Source organism: Taudactylus pleione, unplaced genomic scaffold (genome assembly GCF_031769625.1).
Source record: "Taudactylus pleione unplaced genomic scaffold, aTauple2 ptg000541l, whole genome shotgun sequence".
Taxonomy (NCBI): domain Eukaryota; kingdom Metazoa; phylum Chordata; class Amphibia; order Anura; family Myobatrachidae; genus Taudactylus; species Taudactylus pleione.
Genome location: NW_028284943.1, coordinates 378,579 through 398,096, shown reverse-complemented (window position 1 = coordinate 398,096; position 19,518 = coordinate 378,579). Strand labels below are relative to the sequence as shown.

At 49.2% G+C, this 19,518-nt stretch overlaps 1 protein-coding gene across 1 annotated transcript in view; it reads left to right on the top strand.

Annotated features, from left to right (window-relative positions):
- Nucleotides 1–19,518, top strand: part of MACF1 (microtubule actin crosslinking factor 1) — a 269,121-nt gene that overhangs the window by 210,195 nt on the left and 39,408 nt on the right. The window contains exons 70-72 of the mRNA XM_088451201.1: nucleotides 8,245–8,476; nucleotides 12,263–12,489; nucleotides 12,582–12,704. Of these exons, the coding sequence (XP_088307327.1) occupies nucleotides 8,245–8,476; nucleotides 12,263–12,489; nucleotides 12,582–12,704 (582 nt within the window). The remainder of the gene's footprint in view (nucleotides 1–8,244; nucleotides 8,477–12,262; nucleotides 12,490–12,581; nucleotides 12,705–19,518) is intronic.

The following is a 19,518-nucleotide window of genomic DNA, read 5'->3' as shown; positions in this document are numbered from 1 at the left end:
GATTTTCTGACAGTTCACCTGTTCAGTATATCCGAATGCTCCTTTCTCTGGACGGTCTCCTACTTTTAGCAGGATCACCAAGGTACTTTACCGCCAGGTCAGGATAACCGGGGCTTCTTCTCGTCACAGAAAAGTCCTCCCTGCATCCCTCACAGGGTTTTCTTCATCTGGGAGCACTGCTGGATTCTCAGAATCTGAGAATTTTTCTGGCGTAAGACAAGATCTCCACTCTTCAACTTCGAGTGTGCGGATATCTACGCAGTCGACATATGTCATTACTCTTTGTGATGCGCGGTCTACCAGAGTGTCTACCTTTTGGTAGGGTGGAATGTGCTCAGTTCCATTCCAGGCCTTGCCATAATTGACTCCCCTCCAGATGGATCGAGTTTTTTCCACCGGATCGCTGTTCGAACGATGATACTTTCTACGGAGGCGAGTTGGTCTCTGTCCGGGTGGCTATGGCCATCTCGTCCAGGGTGTTCTTTGCTAAAGACAGTGTCTGGTCCGCATTCATTTCGGGGCAGTTGGACGTCTGTCGCTTCTGCCCTGCCACTTAACTTGTTGATACTTTAAGCTGTCTTGGACTTTCACTCTGGCCTAACCCATTTGTCACGGTTAACCTGAATAGGTTCAGTCCGACAGTGTCACAACAGTGGCTTCCATCTAGGCAACACTGGTAGTTGGGTGGCAATGTTAGGAATGTCACCCATTCTGACATAGTCCAAGGGTCTTCTCCTGGCCAACTCTGCGGTGTTTATTCCCGGAGCTCTCCATTGGGAAGCGGGCTTCCTCAGCCGTCACGGCGTGCATCCCGGGGACTAGTCTCTTCTCCAAGAGAGGTTTCAACTCCTGGTGAGCAGAGGGGGCCTCCCTGAGGGGATTGATCCCCATGGCCTTCTGACTCGATCACACATTACCGGTGTTACAGTCCAGCTCTAGGAGTACTGAAGCTACCTTCAGTGACTCTTTGTCAGTGAAGTGGTCCTTCCACTTTGTGTACCTGTGTCCTCCGGTCTCCCTTCTTCCTCGAGGTCTTCGGAAGTTTAATTCGAGACGGAGGGGCTTTCCTTCTGGGGGCTCCAGGTCGTCCCAGACATCACTGGTACTAAGATTTTCGGAGTCTCCTCCTCGATGCTCCGTTCCTACTGCTTCACTATCTGAACCTGTTGTCTCAGGGTCCTTGTTTTTCCCTGGATCTGGATCGCTTGTCTTTAACTGCGCCCCTACTGTGGTCCTCGGGCTTCCCTGGCTCTGTCTTCATTGAGATGTTTAGAGCAGATAGGCCAGACTTTGCTGGGATCTGCCACGGACTGTGGCATACATAATTCTTATGGTATCGTACCTGTCGATACGATCCTCCGGTGTCCAGGATTTCCAGATATTCTGGCATTCCTTCCAGCTGGCTTGGGTTTCACCCTTGGCCTGGCCTTCCTGACAGTGCGGATCTCTACACTGTCGGTATGGTTAAGATATGGAATTGCTCCGCTCTGATATCCAGTTCATCCTTTGGAGTGTTTTCTGGATTATGTCTCCACTTGTCCTCCCTAGGGACTCCTGGGGAGTTAGTAGTGGTTCTTTGTTCCCTCCGGGGACAGTCAATGGAACCGCTGGTTGTGATAGCCATTACATGGTCTATTGTTTAAGCTCTCTCTCTCTCTCTCTCTCTCAGGGTGTTTAAATCAACCAGGAGAGTGTCTGAATGGGGAGCGTTCTCATGTGGCTCCCTCTTCTGGAGGGCATCATGTCAGGGTGTGAGTTGCTCTCGCCCTGTGTTTCTTCTTAAAGTGGTTTTTAGGTTCCATATTATTCTGGAACTTATGGTATGGCCATTCAGTTCCCAGTCCTCTCGGCTGTTGTGGCCTCATGGACTGTGGTCCGGCCTCTTTGGCTTTATGTGATCCGTTCAAGTTCCTTATGGTAAGCGGACTCCTTATTGGTGGTCTGCGGTTTCTGGTTTTAACAGGAAACGATGGCCGGCCTATAATGAAATGTTGACTGGATGGCCTCGTATGTCTTCCTCAGGGGCCTACCCATGGGTGGGCATTTCTGTCGTTGAGGCTTGTTTTTTTCTCGGGCCGTGTAACCGTCGTGGCGCCTCGGCTGTTTTGCCTTACTAGGTGTCCACGTGGTCTTCTGTCCATACCTTTTTAAGGTTCTAGGCATTGGTTTCCTTTGCCTCTCAGGATGCTTCCTTTTTGGCGACGGATTCTCCTCTCAGCACAGGAGCGTCCCCACCCTTGGTTGAACTGCTTTGGGACATCCCCAAGGTCAACCCTGTGGACCCCCTATGGACCCTGAAGTAGAAAACAAGAGATATGGTAAGAAACTTACCTTTGTTATCTCTGTTTCTACGAAGTCCATAGGGTCCACAGGGCGCCCGCCCTGACGCACCTGGCTTCATATGGGCTGTGTTACTGGTCACCGGCTTCCCGTCTCCTTTTCTGTGAGTATGGTTCTAGAGTGTTCCAGTTTTCTCTCTCTTTTTCTCTCCTCCTCCGGCCTTTGGCTACTTACAATCTGAGGTGCCTCTGGCTGGGGGGCGGGGTTATAGGGAGAGTGGACCCAAGTGCATCCTGGGAGCTAAAAGCTTTAACTGCGTGGTGCCCGGATTTGGTTCCCAACCTATACCCCAAGGTCAACCCTGTGGACCCTATGGACTTCGTAGAAACAGAGATAACAAAGGTAAGTTCTTACCAGATCTCTTGTTTTCTCCTTCCACTGGGAGATAGTGGGGATGTCCCAAGGTAGTCCTCACGGGTGGGAGCGTGTTGTAGATGTACAAAGCAACCTGCACCCAAAACTTGGCTCTCTGGACGCAAAGGTGTCGAAATAATAACATTTAGCAGAAGTATGCACTGAAGACCAGGTGGCTGCCCTACACAGCTGCGCAGCCCAAGAGGTGACATCCAACGTAGTGGAGTAAGCTGTGACCCTGTAAGGGATACAGTTGGCTTTGAGGCTGGCCCATCCCATTTTTGGAAATCATATAGTCATCAGTCTCGCGCAAAGTTAAGATTCGACTAATGTAAAGCTGAAGAGCCATACCTACATCCAAGGAAATAACTGCTCAAGTGAAGATCCGCTGCAGGGAACCACTGGAACCACAATTAGCTGATTTTTGTGGAACTTGGAGACTATCTTCGGCGAGAAGGAGGATTTGGTACAGAGCTCTACCCTGTCGTCTGAAATACTTCTGGCCAAGACAATCGCCAGGACGAAGACAGTCTTCCAAGTAAGATAATTTAGGTCCATCTACCCAAGTAGCTAAAAAAATAAAATAAATGACAATGACAAAATTCAGGTCCCAAGGGGGTTGCAGATGGAGGACAACATGCATAAATGACTGCAATTCAAAAAGTAAGGAAAGGCAACGCTGGAAAAAGATCGACAGCCAACACCTGCAAATTAGAGGATTTCAGATGCAAACCACTGTCCAGATCCACATGGGGGAACAAAAGAAGACTGGATAGACAAAAGGAGGAAGCTCATTAATCTCGCATAAGGATACATAGGCCCGCTATATGCAGTGGTAATGCTGAGCAGAGACCCGCTTACAAGCCTTTAACATCGTCAGGATAACCACCTCTGGAATACGTTTCACCCTTAGGATGACTGCCTTAACAACCACGTCATTAAATGTAGCCGATGTAAGGCTAGGTGGACGAACCTTGTTTAAGACCATGAGATCAACGTCCAGCAAACCCGGAAATTGGCTTTCTACCTATTGCATGATGCGTGCCTTCTCCCGCATGGCCAAGGCGCTCTTCGTGCCTTCCTGGTAATTGATACAAGCCACTGTGTTTTCCGACTGGACCTTCACTGGCCACCCCTGCGGATATCGCTGAGCTGCCGGCAAGGCGTTAAATATCACTCTGAACCTGGATACACATTAGACGATATTTCAGTCGATCTGACGGATCGGTTCGATATTTTGTCAAAATCACCTAATGTGTACGCTCTGTTGGGCCATGTGCGCTCCCGAATGGTCATCAGACCGGCCCTACATGCAGCTCAATCTGAAAATGCAACTGACAACCCCATGCAGCGGGATGCGGCTGATGCCGACATGTCAGGAACAGGATTGTTTAATGTGTACCGTCCGATATGTTAGCCCGTCGACCATGTGGTCGCCCATCGCATCGCTGGGTACACATATCTTGTAATGTGTATCCAGAATCTCCTCCTTACTCCCCTCCCTACGTAGTCATAGCAATGATCCAGCTCAGCCCAAACAGAACCTTCTTAAAAGGGAAGCGCCTCCAAAGAGCACGTAGATTCTGCATCCGTATGCAGGCCGGTAACCAGAGCCCAAGCAAAAATCTGACTGTGTCCAATAGCTGCCTTACTCAGGTAATTAGCTGACTTTCTGTGCTCAACCAGTGGAAGCAGATCAGTTGTACCAGAGTGTAAACTGCTAGCAGGTCTACCCATTTGTCAACCACCTTATATACACAGGCGGAGACCAAGATGGACCAAAGGGATGTACCAGCCACCACATAAATTGATTTAAGGGTAGAGTCAGTTTTTCAGAACTGTAGATCCTAGCACCAAAATAGTAGTCTATTTAGACAACCTGGAAATAGAGAAATCCACCAAAGCTAGGGATTCACACTTAGATGTATCTGCAGCCAGCAGTGGATAAAAGGCGAACAAATGTCTGGATATCTGGAATTTGCAATCCTGATGCACCCAAACCATGGACAGCAGATCCTCCAATTGAGGAAAAGAGGGAAAGGTAACCGGCTGTTTAGGTTCCTCTTGAAAAGAGAGACTTCCTGAGTCTTTGTTATGCAAATCCTGGCAGACAGCCTTGAATTAAGGCTTTGACCCCCTGGATGTCAGCAGGGTTATATTTCGTCAGCAAAGAGATGTCCAGGTCTGACTCCCCCAGATGCAAATCTTTACCTGAGAGAAAACCTCCAAATTCGATTCTGCCCAGGACAAAGGATATTCAGAAGTTTCCACTTTTGAGAACCACTCTGCCTGGATTTCTCCCCTGAACCTCTGGAGTAAGGGTCAAGTAGTCTATTTAGGGATGAAGAGATATGCACCAACCCTTGCATTGAATGGGCCAAATCCTGAGCCCAGTTAGGCTCAACACACTTAGAAGAATGGAGAACGGGCAGACCTTCAGTGGCTAACTCGGAGAAAGGGGCCTCCCGAGGGTCCCGCTATCAGAGGGGGTACAGAGGAGCTGGAAGGGGTAGAAATAGAGGGGTTTATCTGCCTGCTAGTAGCCAGTTGTTGCGACAGCTCTGACATAAATCGTCGCAGGAGCTGGGCCACACAGCCTCTACAGCCCATGTCTCACAAGCTGCCCTCCCCAACTCAGAACATGCATGAGGAAATTTGAGCCCCACTCAGGGAGCGACCTCACAGAATTGTTTTTATCAGACATAAGGGTGAAATGTGAAGGAACACAGAGAATTGCAATATTCAAACAAACGCAACACAAGGCAGTAGAAGTTATGAATATAAAAAAATAGAGTGCAGCAACTGCACGAGCAGCAGATATGTGTACACTAACCAACTATGAGCAGTTTTTCAGACAGAGTTCAGAAAACAAACTGACAAGACCCCACTGACTGGCTACCTGATGCATAAGGATACACAGAAAAAATACCCCTTCCAGAGAAAAACCCACAGCCCCAGCAGGGTGGAAGGGTTAGAGGAGGATAGGTAGCCTGTATCGTGGTCACAAAAGAGGAGTTTCCGCATCCTGGAGGGCTGAAAAGTGTTCATCAAGCCATTGGTCCAGGAGCTGTCAGTCTGTGGCGGCCTCGCTCCCTGGCTGCGATCCCACCCATGCTGCACTTCAGGAAGTGTGGTACAGGTAGATGCACAGAGGCAGAAGGGAGGTACAGGTAGATGCAAAGAAGGGACAGTAGGGGGTACAGATGGAAGCAAATGTACATTTGGTTGGTTTAGGTTACACAATAAATTACTTCAAAGTTGTAGACAGGGCACTTGACTGATATTTTATAAAAATAAAAGAGGCAAGTGAGCCTGGATTCAGAGGGTAGGGTCGGATGCACCGACAGGCTGGCACCAATAGGGTTAATGCCAGTAAAAGTACTCTTGCTGGGCTATACTGAGATGATAATCCGGTTCTGCCATCTCCTCTTCTGTGACTCCTGGTTGCACACCCTGGGCCTGATTCAGAGCTGCTCGCGAGCGGCTCGATGTTTGTGATCTGCGCATGCGCCGTGTCCGGCGTGCTCATGTGCTCGCCCCGCCGAGGGACTGAATTTCAAACGCGACAGGGCTCACTACAAGACGGGGCGGCTATCGATGGTGAGTGACAGCTCGCCCCGTTTTGTAGGGGGGGTGGTTGGCCAAACGCAGGCGTTCCCTTAGGAACGCCTGGGGTTTTGAGGGAGGACCTACTGACATCACAACTGTCAGTAGTGGACTTCTTGCTATATTAGAGCAGGAAGTCCACTTGGCCTTGCGGCAGCCGAGACCCTGCCACAAGGTCTGGTCGTGATTATCGCGAAGGGCTCCTTGCCGCTCGCACGAGCTGTGGATGGGCTCCCACAGCTTTGCGAGCGGCAGAAGACAAAAAAAAAAAAACACCCACATTACCTACGAGCGGGCCTGAATCAGGCCCCATGTCTGACCGCTGAGTTTTCACAATACTTATTGTGGTAGTTTGGATAACCTTTTTTTTTCCGGGCAGCTTCTGAATAGTTTCTTCCTCTTCCGCATTTCCAGACATGCCAGAGTATAGAAATACTTTCCACTAGATCAGATAAGGGCTGGTGAACATGCTGTCATCTGCCCTGTTGCAGGTCATCAGAGAGATCAGAGTTTTAACACCAGTCTCTTCTCATCCATGATTTTTCCTTCCGCCTATGTATAATAATAAATCCTTTCACAAATATATTTGTGCAATTCCCTCATTCCAACCTAAGGCTGTTTCTGGCATTCATATAAACCAGCAGCACTCTTTGGTGTGTTGTCTGTGGAAGTGTCTGTCTCCTACTCAGAAGTTGTGCTGACTCATTTACTAAAGTCATAAGAAGGATCTTAAGTGCTTCTGTTATGGTTGCTTTGATAGAAACCTCAAGGTAGCTGTACAGTCTTAAGCTGGGTACACACTGGAGCCATGTAGTTCGGCCAAATCAGAACGCCAAATCGTGCATATCGTGCAATGTGTATGCACGATACACGCGCTCCCGTGGTCGCATGCGACCTTGTCAGGTTTGATGTGCTGCACATCTGACAATATCGCATGCGGCGCCATGCAGTGTAATGGAGGACGGAACGAGTGATCATTCATTACATCGTTCTGATGTGTACCCAGGATCCGATATGTCGGCCCGTCAGGCCGACATACGGGCTGGGTACTCATCGCTCAGTGTGTACCCAGCTTTAGGCATTCATTGTTGAGGGTGGCATTAGCACTTCCCACTGATTGTGTTCTTCTATCCATGAAGGCGAAAGTGAGTTTTGTATTTACCGTTAAATCTCTTTCCACTTTCCAAATTTGCTGTTTTTCTCTGATACTTTTCTTGTCTAAACGATGTACTTACTGTGAGCTTAGGAATATAGTGGCCAGACCATGAAGAGTCTGCTCATTTTGCAGGGGCCTGCCTCCTAGTGGTGAAATATTACCCCCTGTCTGTGTCCTTCTGCATTCTTATAGAATTTGTTTAAATGGTGAATCCAAAATTCTGGTGTTATTATAATGAAACCTAAATCCTAAGGTCGTATAATAACCTTGTTTACACTAACCAAACATTTATGCTAATATAAAGCTTTGTAAGTAGAATTTTATTGTAAGCTTATATATACAAAGTACTGATGCCTATATTTAATAAAAAGTTTGTATTAAGCATCCTGCAAGTCATGGTTGAAACAAAATGACAGACCCTATAGATGTTAGGTTGCCCCTTTGCCACCTCTTGTTTCATACCCAGGCATTTGCGTGTTCCATGTTTTGCTCATGTGTTATTGTGTTTGCATTGTTGAGTTGTTGTGTTTCATGCCGCACTAACCCCCCATCTCTCCTCTCATCTCACGTCACCTCCCTTTCCTTGTGGAATGTGTTAACTTTCTGTTGTGCTGCCATGGTAACATGTCCCTGTCGGCTTGACTATTCTGCATTACAGATAGCGGAGGTAAGTGTTATCATGCTTGATTAGTTTCAATCCGCAACTTTGCCTCTGTTTGTCATGCTTCTTCTAGGTCTTGTATGTCATGAATAGCTGTAACCTCATTCCCATGCTTCCTCTCTCCCAGTTCCATGACAAGGTAGTCCCCATGTTGGAGACTCTAGAAAGCATGGCATCCCGCCTGCGCATGCCTCCTCTGATACCTGCAGAAGTGGATAAGATTCGTGATTGCATCAGTGAGAACAAGAACACACTTATGGAACTTGAAAAACTTCAGCCATCCTTTGAAGCTCTTAAACATCGTGGGGAGGAGCTGATCAGTCGCTCACAGGGAATAGACATGGATCCTGCAGCCAAAGGTTGCCTAACTATTTTCTATCTCAGAATAAGCACCTATTAATTTTTGCATGTCTTATAGTTGAACAAATCCAAAAGTCAGTAACTATGATGACTACAGTTTCCTGTAGGTTGCTATGAAAGAAACATGATTCTAGCTCGTAGAAAGAGCCATTGTCAGGAGTTTGGAACGTTAAATAACTGTAAGCTGCTTAAGCTCCTCCCTCTTCTATATCCCCACCTGCAGGGAACTCTTCTACACAACACGACTGGGTGCTTTTTGCTTGGCTGTTTCAGCAGCCTGTTTCTTTAGTCTTATCTCTAGAATTTTCTTCTGTGGTTCTTTTGTGTTTACTACTCCTGTGGTCTCCAGGCTTTCTGCAAACCAGAGTAAACTGAGTGAGCGTCATGAAGTGCCTCAGCTCCGCATGATACTCTCCATCTATGTGGGTGTATGTAGCTGTGGGGTGGGGCAATATTATCCAATGGCTCAAGCACTGCTAACCCGCCTTAGTACAGCTGCAGCAGCACCAGACCAGACACCAGAGGCAGCCAGGTAAATGTCTACCTTCTCCCAGTAAGGGGATGGCATACTTAGCCACAGCGATCCTTTCTCAGGATGGAAGCTTACATCAGGTGCAGAGACAGTGGGTCAGGTGCCGGAAACAGTGTCATTGGCAACTCGCACTAGCCACAATTCAAACAAATTAGAAATGTCCCTTGCATTACAATGATTGATTGTGTGATGGGCTGTGCAACTCTAGGCACTATGACACCTCCTCCCACACAGGCTTTGGTTCACTGACTGAAGCCCACCAAAACATACAGTTCTATAACTCCGGCTCTACTTCTCCTATATTTTCAGTTGCAGAGTTTGCAGTTTTATTTGCCTGCAACTTACAGGGCTCATTTCTTTATGTACCCTGTTTCTGCCCCTTTCTCTTCCTTATCTGAGAAGGGGAGTAGTGCCTAGTCTCAGTGTAGAGGTGATTCTTCATAAATGTTTTTATATATATATGTGAAATGTCAGTCTCGATTGCCCAGCTGTGTGCAGTATGCGCAGCATGTGAGTTTGACAGCCAACTGTCGCTAATGTCTATGGTTTGCACCAATGAACTAGCAGAACCAGCTTTGGCTAGATCCCTGGCCAAAGTGTCTCTGAATCTCCAGGTGGCAGGAAATGCGATCTGTTCCCTCCACCTCTGTCATTGCTCTGTCTACTGACACCATACATCTAGGTGCTAATTTTGACAGGTCATCTTGTCTCTTGCAGTGCTCCCTAGACGAGCCGGTTTGTGCCAAGCTCTGATTAAGTAAGGCAGGGTCTGGTTACAGTTTCCTCCTCATTAGTGGGGATTATAAGAGGTCTGTCTTAATGCTGTCCTGGAGAGTGTCTAATATTTGGTATTCCTCCAAGGAAGAGGGCGAGGTAATATAACGCAATTGTGTATTCAGATCTTTCTCATATGTAAACACAAGGACAAAAAGACATCAATTTGGTGCATTGTTCTTAAAATTTTAATCCGTATTAGGACATTCAAGACTCCCTTACATGAAAACATAACAAGGGTTTATTTTATTACTCCTACCAGATGGACATTACAATATGTAATGGCATACAATTTTAACCAACTTGCCTGGCATGACGTCAGGCTGTGCATTCCCTGACATGGTTGCAAACAATGCGACCAGTCAGAAACGCTCACTGGGCAGCAATCTTCTAGCAGCCGCCAATCACAGAGGGACCTTCAGTCCCACTACCTCCTCACCCGGCCGCTGCTCAGAAGAGCTGCTGCCTAGAAAATTTTAATTTGAAATGTCCCTTTAATCATTGGACCGATATATATAACTGATTGAAATTAAAAACCCATATTAGTGTTGTGTGTTTCAATAAATATATATATATATATATATATATATATATAAATAATCTTTTTCTAAAATTGCGTTGGTTGAGTTCTAAAGGTGTTCTTAACGTAATTCAATCATAAAAAAAACCTACATTTTTTTTTGGATGGGTTTGCCGCCAGTTTTACATTGGTTTCCAAAACCGCTGCTTAATAAATTCATGGTTTGGATTCTATTCTACTATTCTTTCTATGGTCCAAAAAAATTATGGTGCTTTGATATTCAGTTCTGTTCTAAACTTTGCTTTCTCTGCAGTTTTGTGGTGATTTTGGCCTTAGTAAATTGACTGATTGCAACACCATCGAAATTTAGAGGCCGCCGCTTAGTAAATTTAGCCCATCATCTATGAAGCAATACCAGGTTTGCCCCAAAGTGCCATAAATAAGTTGGCAAACCTGGTAGCCATCGCTGTCCTGACCTGCAGCAAAAAATACTTGTTCTTAAAATAGCCAAAATAAAATGTATTCATTCCAATAGAAAGTTAAGTTGTTCTTCATAATCCATTTTTCCAAGAAACATTTAGTAGTTGCTAATGCTGGTGGTTAATTATACTATATGATGACTTTAATGTCTGCTGTAACCAAAATGAATCCATATTCCCACTGCGTATTCTGTAGACCATTTTAAATATCTGTATCAGAAAGTGCTCTAAATCAGCACAATTCCTGCTTGTATGGTGTTAAATTGTCAAGTTCAGGGACAATTTATCTTGTGGGAAAGTCCAGTTCAGTCAGAGTGGTTGTATCTATCGAAAATTAGGGTAGCACAAAGATCCCTTACCATGATGGAGGTCATTAAGATAATGTGTTGGGCAGACTAAAATGTTTTGGCAATATTGGAGGTATTCCTACCAGGACTGGGAGGCTGTTTATCTCAGCAGACACAGGTGATACGTCACTCAACCAGGGCATCTTTTTGCAGATTATGGGCAGATGAGGCCAGTCAGACATTAACATGATGGAGATCTGTAAGATAGAGCCCCCAGTTTCTACACTCTTCAAGATCTTGTGATTCGCCGACTTCAAAAGGAGCCTTTTATAATCTCTTTAGCAATAAATTAAAATCCCAAGGACCTAAAAGAGGACTGTGTGGTGATTCCAAATGTGCAACACCATATAAAATGTTCTGCACCTCTGGTAGAAGCATTTAACTTTAGGAAAAAAAAAGAGAACTTTGAGCAAACTGTTTCAACCCATTTTCGCAGCCATCCTGTAGGAACTTATGAGGTGGGCCTACTGTAACAAGGTTGTTAGGAACTTCACACCAAGCAACAGAGGTGAATAAGACCCAATGATACATTTTTGACTAAACCAGTTTGCTAACCCTGGGCATGGTTATGAATGCCATGTCAGAGAACCCCTTCTTGTTAAGCAGCATGACCTCAACTGCTATATTGTTAAAACACACCAAGCCCTGATGGTGAAATGTTCCCTGTTAGTAGATCCTTTCTTAGATATATATGCCATGACCGCCCACCAGCATCCTGAGAATGTCTGTCAGACTCTGTGAACCATGATCGTCTTGGCCAGCCAGAGCTACTCGTATCTGGATCCCTTCTCTTGGGTGATTTCTCTCTCTCTTGGTTTACGTCTCTCTATTTCCTTCCTGTGGAGCTTGGTTAGAAAAATATCTGAGTTCTCTGCAGAATTGGAATATTGAATAGAGAGGAGCAAAAATTTGATAGGTATTAAGTTCCAAAGTTCTAGTGAATGCTCTATCCCCATGGCACCAGTGTCACCCCAATGGAGTTTGAGAAATGGATTTAACACAAGATTAAAATCCAATTTTCCTATCTAATCAACAAAAATGTTTGCATTTGGATATAACTTACTGAGTTCATATGTGTATTCAGAATGATATGCTGCTTGTATCAGTAACTTTCTTCTATACACTTGTCTCAGCCATTCAGGATAAACTCGACCAACTACTGTTCTTCTGGGAGGATATCAAAGCCAGGGCAGATGAACGTGAAATTAAATTCCTGGATGTTCTTGAGCTGGCAGAGAAGTTTTGGTTGGATATGGGTGCATTATTAACAACCATAAAAGACACACATGAGATTGTTCACGATCTGGAAAGTCCTGGGATTGACCCATCCATGATTAAACAGCAAATTGAGGCTGCAGATGTAAGCATCTACTAGAATGCTTCTCTTTGTTCTCCATCATATATAGAAGTTGCAATAGACTGTATTAAAATAACTTATTATGTTCTTTTTAGACTATTAAAGAGGAGACAGATGGGCTCCATGAAGAACTGGAGTTTATCCGGATCCTTGGTGCAGACCTCATATTTGCCTGTGGAGAGACAGAAAAACCAGAAGTGAAGAAAAGTATTGATGAGGTATTTCACAGTAATTTTGCGTTATATACCTTCTTGTCTTGTATTTTGTTCTTCAGGCCAAAGTCTACAGCCTTGGCCAAGTTTTGAGAATGACACAAGTATGGGTTTTCACAAAGTTTGCGGCTTCAGTGTTTTTAGACCTTTTTGTCAGTTGTTACTGAAGTAAAATTACAAGCATTTCATAAGTGTCAATGGCTTATATTGACAATTACATTAAGTATATGCAAAGAGTCAATATTTGCAGTGTTGACCCTTTCTTTTTCAAGATCTCTGCAGTTCGCACTGGCATGCTGTCAATCAACTTCTGGGCCACATACTGACTGATTACCGCCCATTCTTGCCTAATTATTTCTTGGAGTTTGTCAGATTTTGTTGGTTTTTGTTTGTCCACCTGACTCTTGAGGATTCACCTCAAGTTCTCAATGGGATTAAGGTCTGGGGAGTTTCCTGGCCATGGACCCAAAATGTCAATGTTTTGTTCTCCGAGCCACTTTTGCTTTATGGCAAGGTGCTCCATAAGGCATTGTTTGCCACCAAACTGTTCTTGGATGGTTGGGAGAAGTTGCTCTTGGTGGATGTTTTGGTACCATTCTTTATTCATGGCTGTGTTCTTAGGCAAAATTGTGAGTAAGCCCACTCCTTGGCTGAGAAGCAACCCCACACATGAATGGTCTCAGGTTGCTTTGCCAGGTTTTTGTTGGGGGTTGCCCCCTTGTGAGGCCTGCTGGACCACAGGCTCCCTATGGTGGAGCATTCCATGTGCTTTCCCCACACAAGGGGGAGCAGCACTTGCTGACTGGAGTGAGAGTGCACGCACAGGGCCTGATTCAGAGGCGCTCGCAAAAAGCGAGCGCTCGCTCTGAATCAGGGCGGGCGCTTGGTTTTTAAGTTGCGGCCATCGCGACCATCGGGCTTGCGACGAGACCCTCGTGGTAGGGTCTCGTGACCGCAAGTCCCAGAGAGATTTCGGCTCTAACAGCCGGAAGCTCTCCACTGACATCACTGGTGATGTCAGTGAGGCCGCCCACAAGCGGCAGGCGTTCGCTTGGGAACGCCTCCGTTTGTGAAGCCACCCCCCGGCCACACCTACAAAAGGGGTCGAGCTGACGATCAACATCGACAGCCGCCCCTTTTGTAGTGAGTCCCGGAGCGAGTGCTTTTTGTGCTCGCTTCGGAGCTCACCGCACGTGCGCACTGACCCACCATCGAACCGGGTGCGAGCGCACAGCGATTGCGACCGGGTCTGAATCAGGCCAATAGTGCAGTGGGGCCGGAGCCCGTTACCTCTGGACTCCCCCCTGCTTGTGGCTGCTTGTCTCAGCCTAACTAACTTAGGACACTGGAGGGAGACTCTCCTACGCCATCTGCCTCTGCGGGCTCAGTGTTTATTTCGGTGGTGGTTCCTTCAACTCCTCTCCTCTACGGCTGCTAGCCTGTCCAGGATGGCTAAGTATACTATTATTGACTGTTTGCTCAGGGTTTTTCAGTGACAGTTCCCAGTGACCTGATAGTTTTCTGGCCGGCCTGCCTCCACTGTAATCGGGGGGACCGCGTGGAGCCCTTGGCGGATAAACTGAAGGCGGTCAGAGCAAAATGCACTACCATAGCGTTATGTTTTACGTGTGCCCAGTGTCAGGCAATATTGCCACGTGGACTCCGGGGCGCTGTGCGCAGACTGTCAGGCGCACGCGTTGGGTGGCACCATGTCCACCCTGAACGTGCAGGTGTGGGCACAGTCTATGGGTCGGTCACTCTCCGACTTGGTGCAACTTATGACGCGTCAGCAGGAGGAACAGGTTAGCGTGACGGCTGCAACCGTTTCAGCCATAGAGAGTGCTGGATTGACAGCGGCGGCTGGTGCAGCTTCCCCACTATGGCCCGACCCACCTTGGCTGCACACCATGGAGCGCACGGCGGCGGGATTCAAGAAAGTTTCCTCTTTCATGGAACGTTTCTTCGAGGATCCTAAGCTGCGCGAAACACAGAAGCGTCTCCCGTCTGCTAGGGGGCTGCTAGAGATGTCCCGAAGGGGAGGACCCAGAGCCTTCTCTGAGTGGAAGTGGCAGTTTCTAGACTGCCTGGACTTGGAGGCACAAACAGTGGGAACGTTCAAGCACAGGTTACTTTTCCTGCTTCTTCTGATCTCTCCGATCTCGTGGAAGAGGCGTGGAAGGCCCCCGATAATATCTCTGCTCCCTGCAATTTCTACTTCAGGGTCCATAGGGTATCCACAGGATACCTTGGGGTATAGGTGTGACGTCAGTCGCAGGGCACCAAAGAGTTAAGCTTTCAGCCTCCCAGGATGCACTAGGTCCCCCTCCTATACCCCGCCCCCGGGCCAAGGCACCTCAGTTTAGTTTGGTGCCCGGCCGGCGTCGAGTGCACCTGTCGGAGTGGGGGCTAGAAGAGCCCCTGAAGCTTTCTTCAGTGCAGCTGTGGCTGCACATCTGGATGTACAGCATGGACAGTCAGTCCTGACGTCCATGCTGTCTTCCCTACACCCCCGCCGGTACCAGAACGCCGGTACCGATCCGGGGATGCTGGTGAGCATCTGGGATCACAGCTAGCGGTGACCCCATATGTTCCGGACCATGGCCGGATCCAAGGGGGACAAAGGTAAGCAGCGGGGTCCCGCGGTGGGTCCCCGCTGGTCACATGTTCCTAAGTCCCCAGGCAGGGGGCTCCCTGGGGACTGGCTGCAGCGTGGAGCCAGGTACTGAACCTGCGCTTTCCACTACCCCCTGGGACAGCGGACCGCAGCAGAGCGGTAGCGCTGCGGCGTCCCAGGGGTTAAATGCATGCCAGGGGAGCGCGCCTTCCCTGTCTCACAGCCGGCGCCTCCCCCGCTGCACACAGCCCTCTCTGCACTGTGCTGACTGGCCCTGTGTCAGCGCTCCTCCCCCAGGCCAGCTTCTCTCTGCTCCTCGGCGGCCATCTTCTCTGCAACGCATGGTGAACGCTGCTGGAAGCCTGGAAGGAAGCATCGTGGTCTGGGTCCCCCCGCATACCTCTCCTCCGCTGTGGCTCAGGTCTGTGTATGCAGCGCTGTGTCCTACCAGGCCCTGTGTCTGTGTAGTTGAGTGATCAGCGCTGTTAGTGCAGGAATTGTTATTTCTCTGCATTGTATGTGACTGTGCTAGCGCTGCTGCCTGTAACTTTATCTTCTCAAAACTGTCAGCTTTATTACTGTCCCTGTTCTTTCTGCTAAAGCCCTTGCGGTGCGGTGCTGCAGGGTGGTCTCTCGCCTATTTAATACTTAATTGGTGAGAGAGGTCACATACGTGGTGCCATCATGTCTGAAAGTGATTTTCCCCTCCGGCTACAGTGTACCACTTGCAAAGTACCGTTAGCGGAGGGGGAGGGTAGCGCGGAGGGCCTTTGCCGGCAGTGTTTGTCCATGGCGCGGCCTATTACGGTTACAGCACCGGTACAGGAGCCGCCCTGGGCTTGTTTTGCTCAGGCGTTAACAGCTTTAGTGGGCCAGTTAGCTCCGCAGCCCGCGTTTACTCCGATGGGTTTGTCCCAGCAGTCTGTGGTGTCGTCACCCATGCAGGGGTTCCCACGACAATTGGTGGTACCCCACAGTCTCCCTATTTCCCCGCTCCCGGGTTCTCAGGAGCCAGCGTGGGTTAACTCCCTGACGCGTTCTGTACAGCACTTGTCGGATGTGTTGCAAGGGGAGTCTGTGATGCGGCCTCATAAAAGGCCGGTGGCGTCTCTGTCCGCTCCTTATGAGGATGACGAAGGGACGTCTGATGATGGGGAGATTCTGGATCCTTACGATCAGGAACCTCTCCATACTAAGGACGCTGATGCTAAGTCCAAAGTATATATTCCTGGACTTATTCGGGCGGTCCGCACAGCCTTGGTGATTGAGGACGAAGTTCCCCCAGCGGCTAAATCTAAGTATGCCTTTTTCAAAGATGTGAAGGGCGATGCCACAGTCTTTCCTCTTTCGGGTCAGTTGGTGGACCATTTAGAGGAGGCGTGGAAACAACCTGGCAAAAGATACCAGCCGCAGAGACGCCTGGCGGTGGCTTATCCGTTCGCGGATAATTATTTTGCGAAGTGGGAATCCCCTCCACAGGTGGATTCTCACGTGACCCGTCTTGTCCGTAGTGCCACATTGCCGATGCCATCCATGTCCTCCCTTAAGAATGCTACGGACCGCAAGGTAGAAATCTGCCTGAAGTCCGCTTATTCCCTTGCAGGGGGGGCAGCACGGCCGGCTATGGCCATTTGCTGGGTTGCCAGAGCGATGGAGCGCTGGGCGGATTCATTAGAGGCTTCTTTTGAATCCGACTGTCCGGCCGAACAGGCGGAGTTGATTGGCAATCTCCGTGATTCGGCCACCTACATCAACGAGGCGGCTCTAGACATTAGTACTCTGGTGTCTAGAATTTCTTCAGCAGCGGTAGCTGCTCGTCGCACCTTGTGGCTGCGATCCTGGAAGGCGGACGCAGATTCCAAGAAAGGTCTGGAAGCGTTGCCGTTTACCGGAGAAGTTCTCTTCGGTCCGGATCTGGATAAGATTGTGGCCACGCTGGCGGCAGCCAAATCGGCTTGTCTCCCGTCGGCCGCTGCTCCTTCTGGTTCTGGACCATCGTCCTTTCGGTCATCTAGGGCCCAGGGCAGGCCCAAACCACAGTCGTTTCCTCGACAGGCTGGCTCTAAGAAATCGGTCAAGCCCCGGAAACAGGCATGGAGTACCAGACGTCCGGCCCCCAAGCCAGATGACAAGCCTGCGGCCTGACGGTCCGGGCCTCCCTTTGGGGGATCCCAGGGTGGGAGGCCGCCTGCTGCAGTTCTCCCGGTGTTGGTCGTTCACTACGACAGACACTTGGGTTTTGGAGGTGGTCTCCCACGGGTACGCCCTCTCCTTCCGGCACAGACCCCCGGCTCGATTCTTCACCACGGGTCTACCATCAGACCGGAACAAGGCTATGGAGCTGCGGAAGGTATTGCACACTATGCTCCAGGCTGGAGTTATAGTGCCTGTTCCATTCTCCCAGAGGGGCCAGGGTTTCTGTTCAAATCTTTTTTTGGTACAGAAACCCAATGGGTCATATCGTCCGATTCTCAACCTCAAAGCACTCAACAAGTCTTTGCGGGTCCCGAAGTTTCGGATGGAGACCCTACGGTCCATCATTCTGGCGCTGGAACCTGGGGACTACATGGTGTCATTGGACATACAGGACGCTTACCTGCATGTCCCTATTCTTTTGCGCCATCAAGAGTTCCTTCGGTTTGCAATCCGCAGCGACCACTTCCAGTTTCGGGCGTTACCTTTTGGCCTGGCGACAGCACCACGTGTTTTCACCAAGGTGATGGCGGTCATGGCGGCTTCTCTGCGGCTGCAAGGAGTCCGCATGTTGCCGTACTTGGACGACCTGTTATTTGTGGCAGGATCTCCAGAGCTCCTGTTACACCACTTGGACCTGACCATTGCACTGCTGCAACGGCACGGCTGGCTAATCAACTGGCAGAAGTCCACTCTAATCCCGTCTCGGAGGATTCTGCATCTTGGAGCCTTATTGGACTCGGGACAGCAAAGGATCTTCGTGACGGAGGACAAGATCTCTGCTTTACAGTCAAGGGTGCGCAGTTGTCTGCACAGCCGCCGGGTGTCCTTACACTCGGCGATGAGGTTACTGGGCTCCATGATGTCGGTGTTCGACATGGTGGAATACGCCCAGTTTCACTCCAGACCTCTGCAGCACCTGATCCTGTCCAAGTGGAACGGCCTGCCTCAGTCTCTGAAGTTCCAGACGATTGTGCTCACCCCGGAGGTTCGCCTGTCCTTTGCGTGGTGGTTAAAGACGACCCACCTCAACAAGGGACGTCTGTTCTGGGTTCCAAATTGGGTCCTGTTGACAACGGACGCCAGTCTTCGGGGCTGGGGAGCAGTTTCGGGTCCACACTTGTTCCAGGGCAGGTGGACGCCGACAGAAGCTGAGCTTCCAATAAATATCTTGGAACTCCGTGCGGTCTTCAATGCTCTCCTGCAGGCACAGCGGTTTCTCCAGGGTCACCCGGTGAAGGTCCAGTCGGACAACGCTACCACCGTGGCCTACATAAACAGGCAAGGAGGAACTCGCAGTCGGGCGGCTCTCGTAGAGGTCTCTCGGATCCTGGTTTGGGCGGAGCGCAATCTTCCGGCCATATCAGCGGTCTTCATCCCGGGAGTGCTAAATTGGGAGGCGGACTATCTAAGTCGCCAGGACGTTCATCCAGGGGAATGGTCCCTGCACCCGGACGTTTTTCAACTACTGGTGGACAGGTGGGGTCTTCCAGAAATCGACCTCATGGCGTCCCGGCACAACAACAAGTTGCCGGTGTACAGGTCTCGCACAAGAGACGAAGGGGCGTCTCTGGTGGATGCTCTGTCCGTCCGGTGGACGTTCCGGTTCGCATACCTGTTCCCTTCGGTCTCCCTTCTTCCACGGGTAATCCGGAAATTCAAACAGGAAGGAGGGACGCTCCTGTTGATAGCTCCCGTGTGGCCCAGACGGCACTGGTTCTCAGACCTTCAGGGTCTGTCCGTGGACAGTCCTCTGCGGTTGCCGCTACGACCGGACCTTCTGTCTCAGGGTCCTTGCCTTCACCCGGACCTGACTCGGCTGTCTTTGACGGCGTGGCTGTTGAGACGGCCATGCTGAGGTCCCGGGGGTTTTCCAGCTCTGTGGTGCGTACCATGTTACGAGCTCGGAAACCGTCTTCCGCGAGGATATACCATCGCGTGTGACATACGTTCTTCCAGTGGTGTCGACCGAGAGGTTATGCACCGCGGGAGTTTCGTCTGTCTCGGATTCTC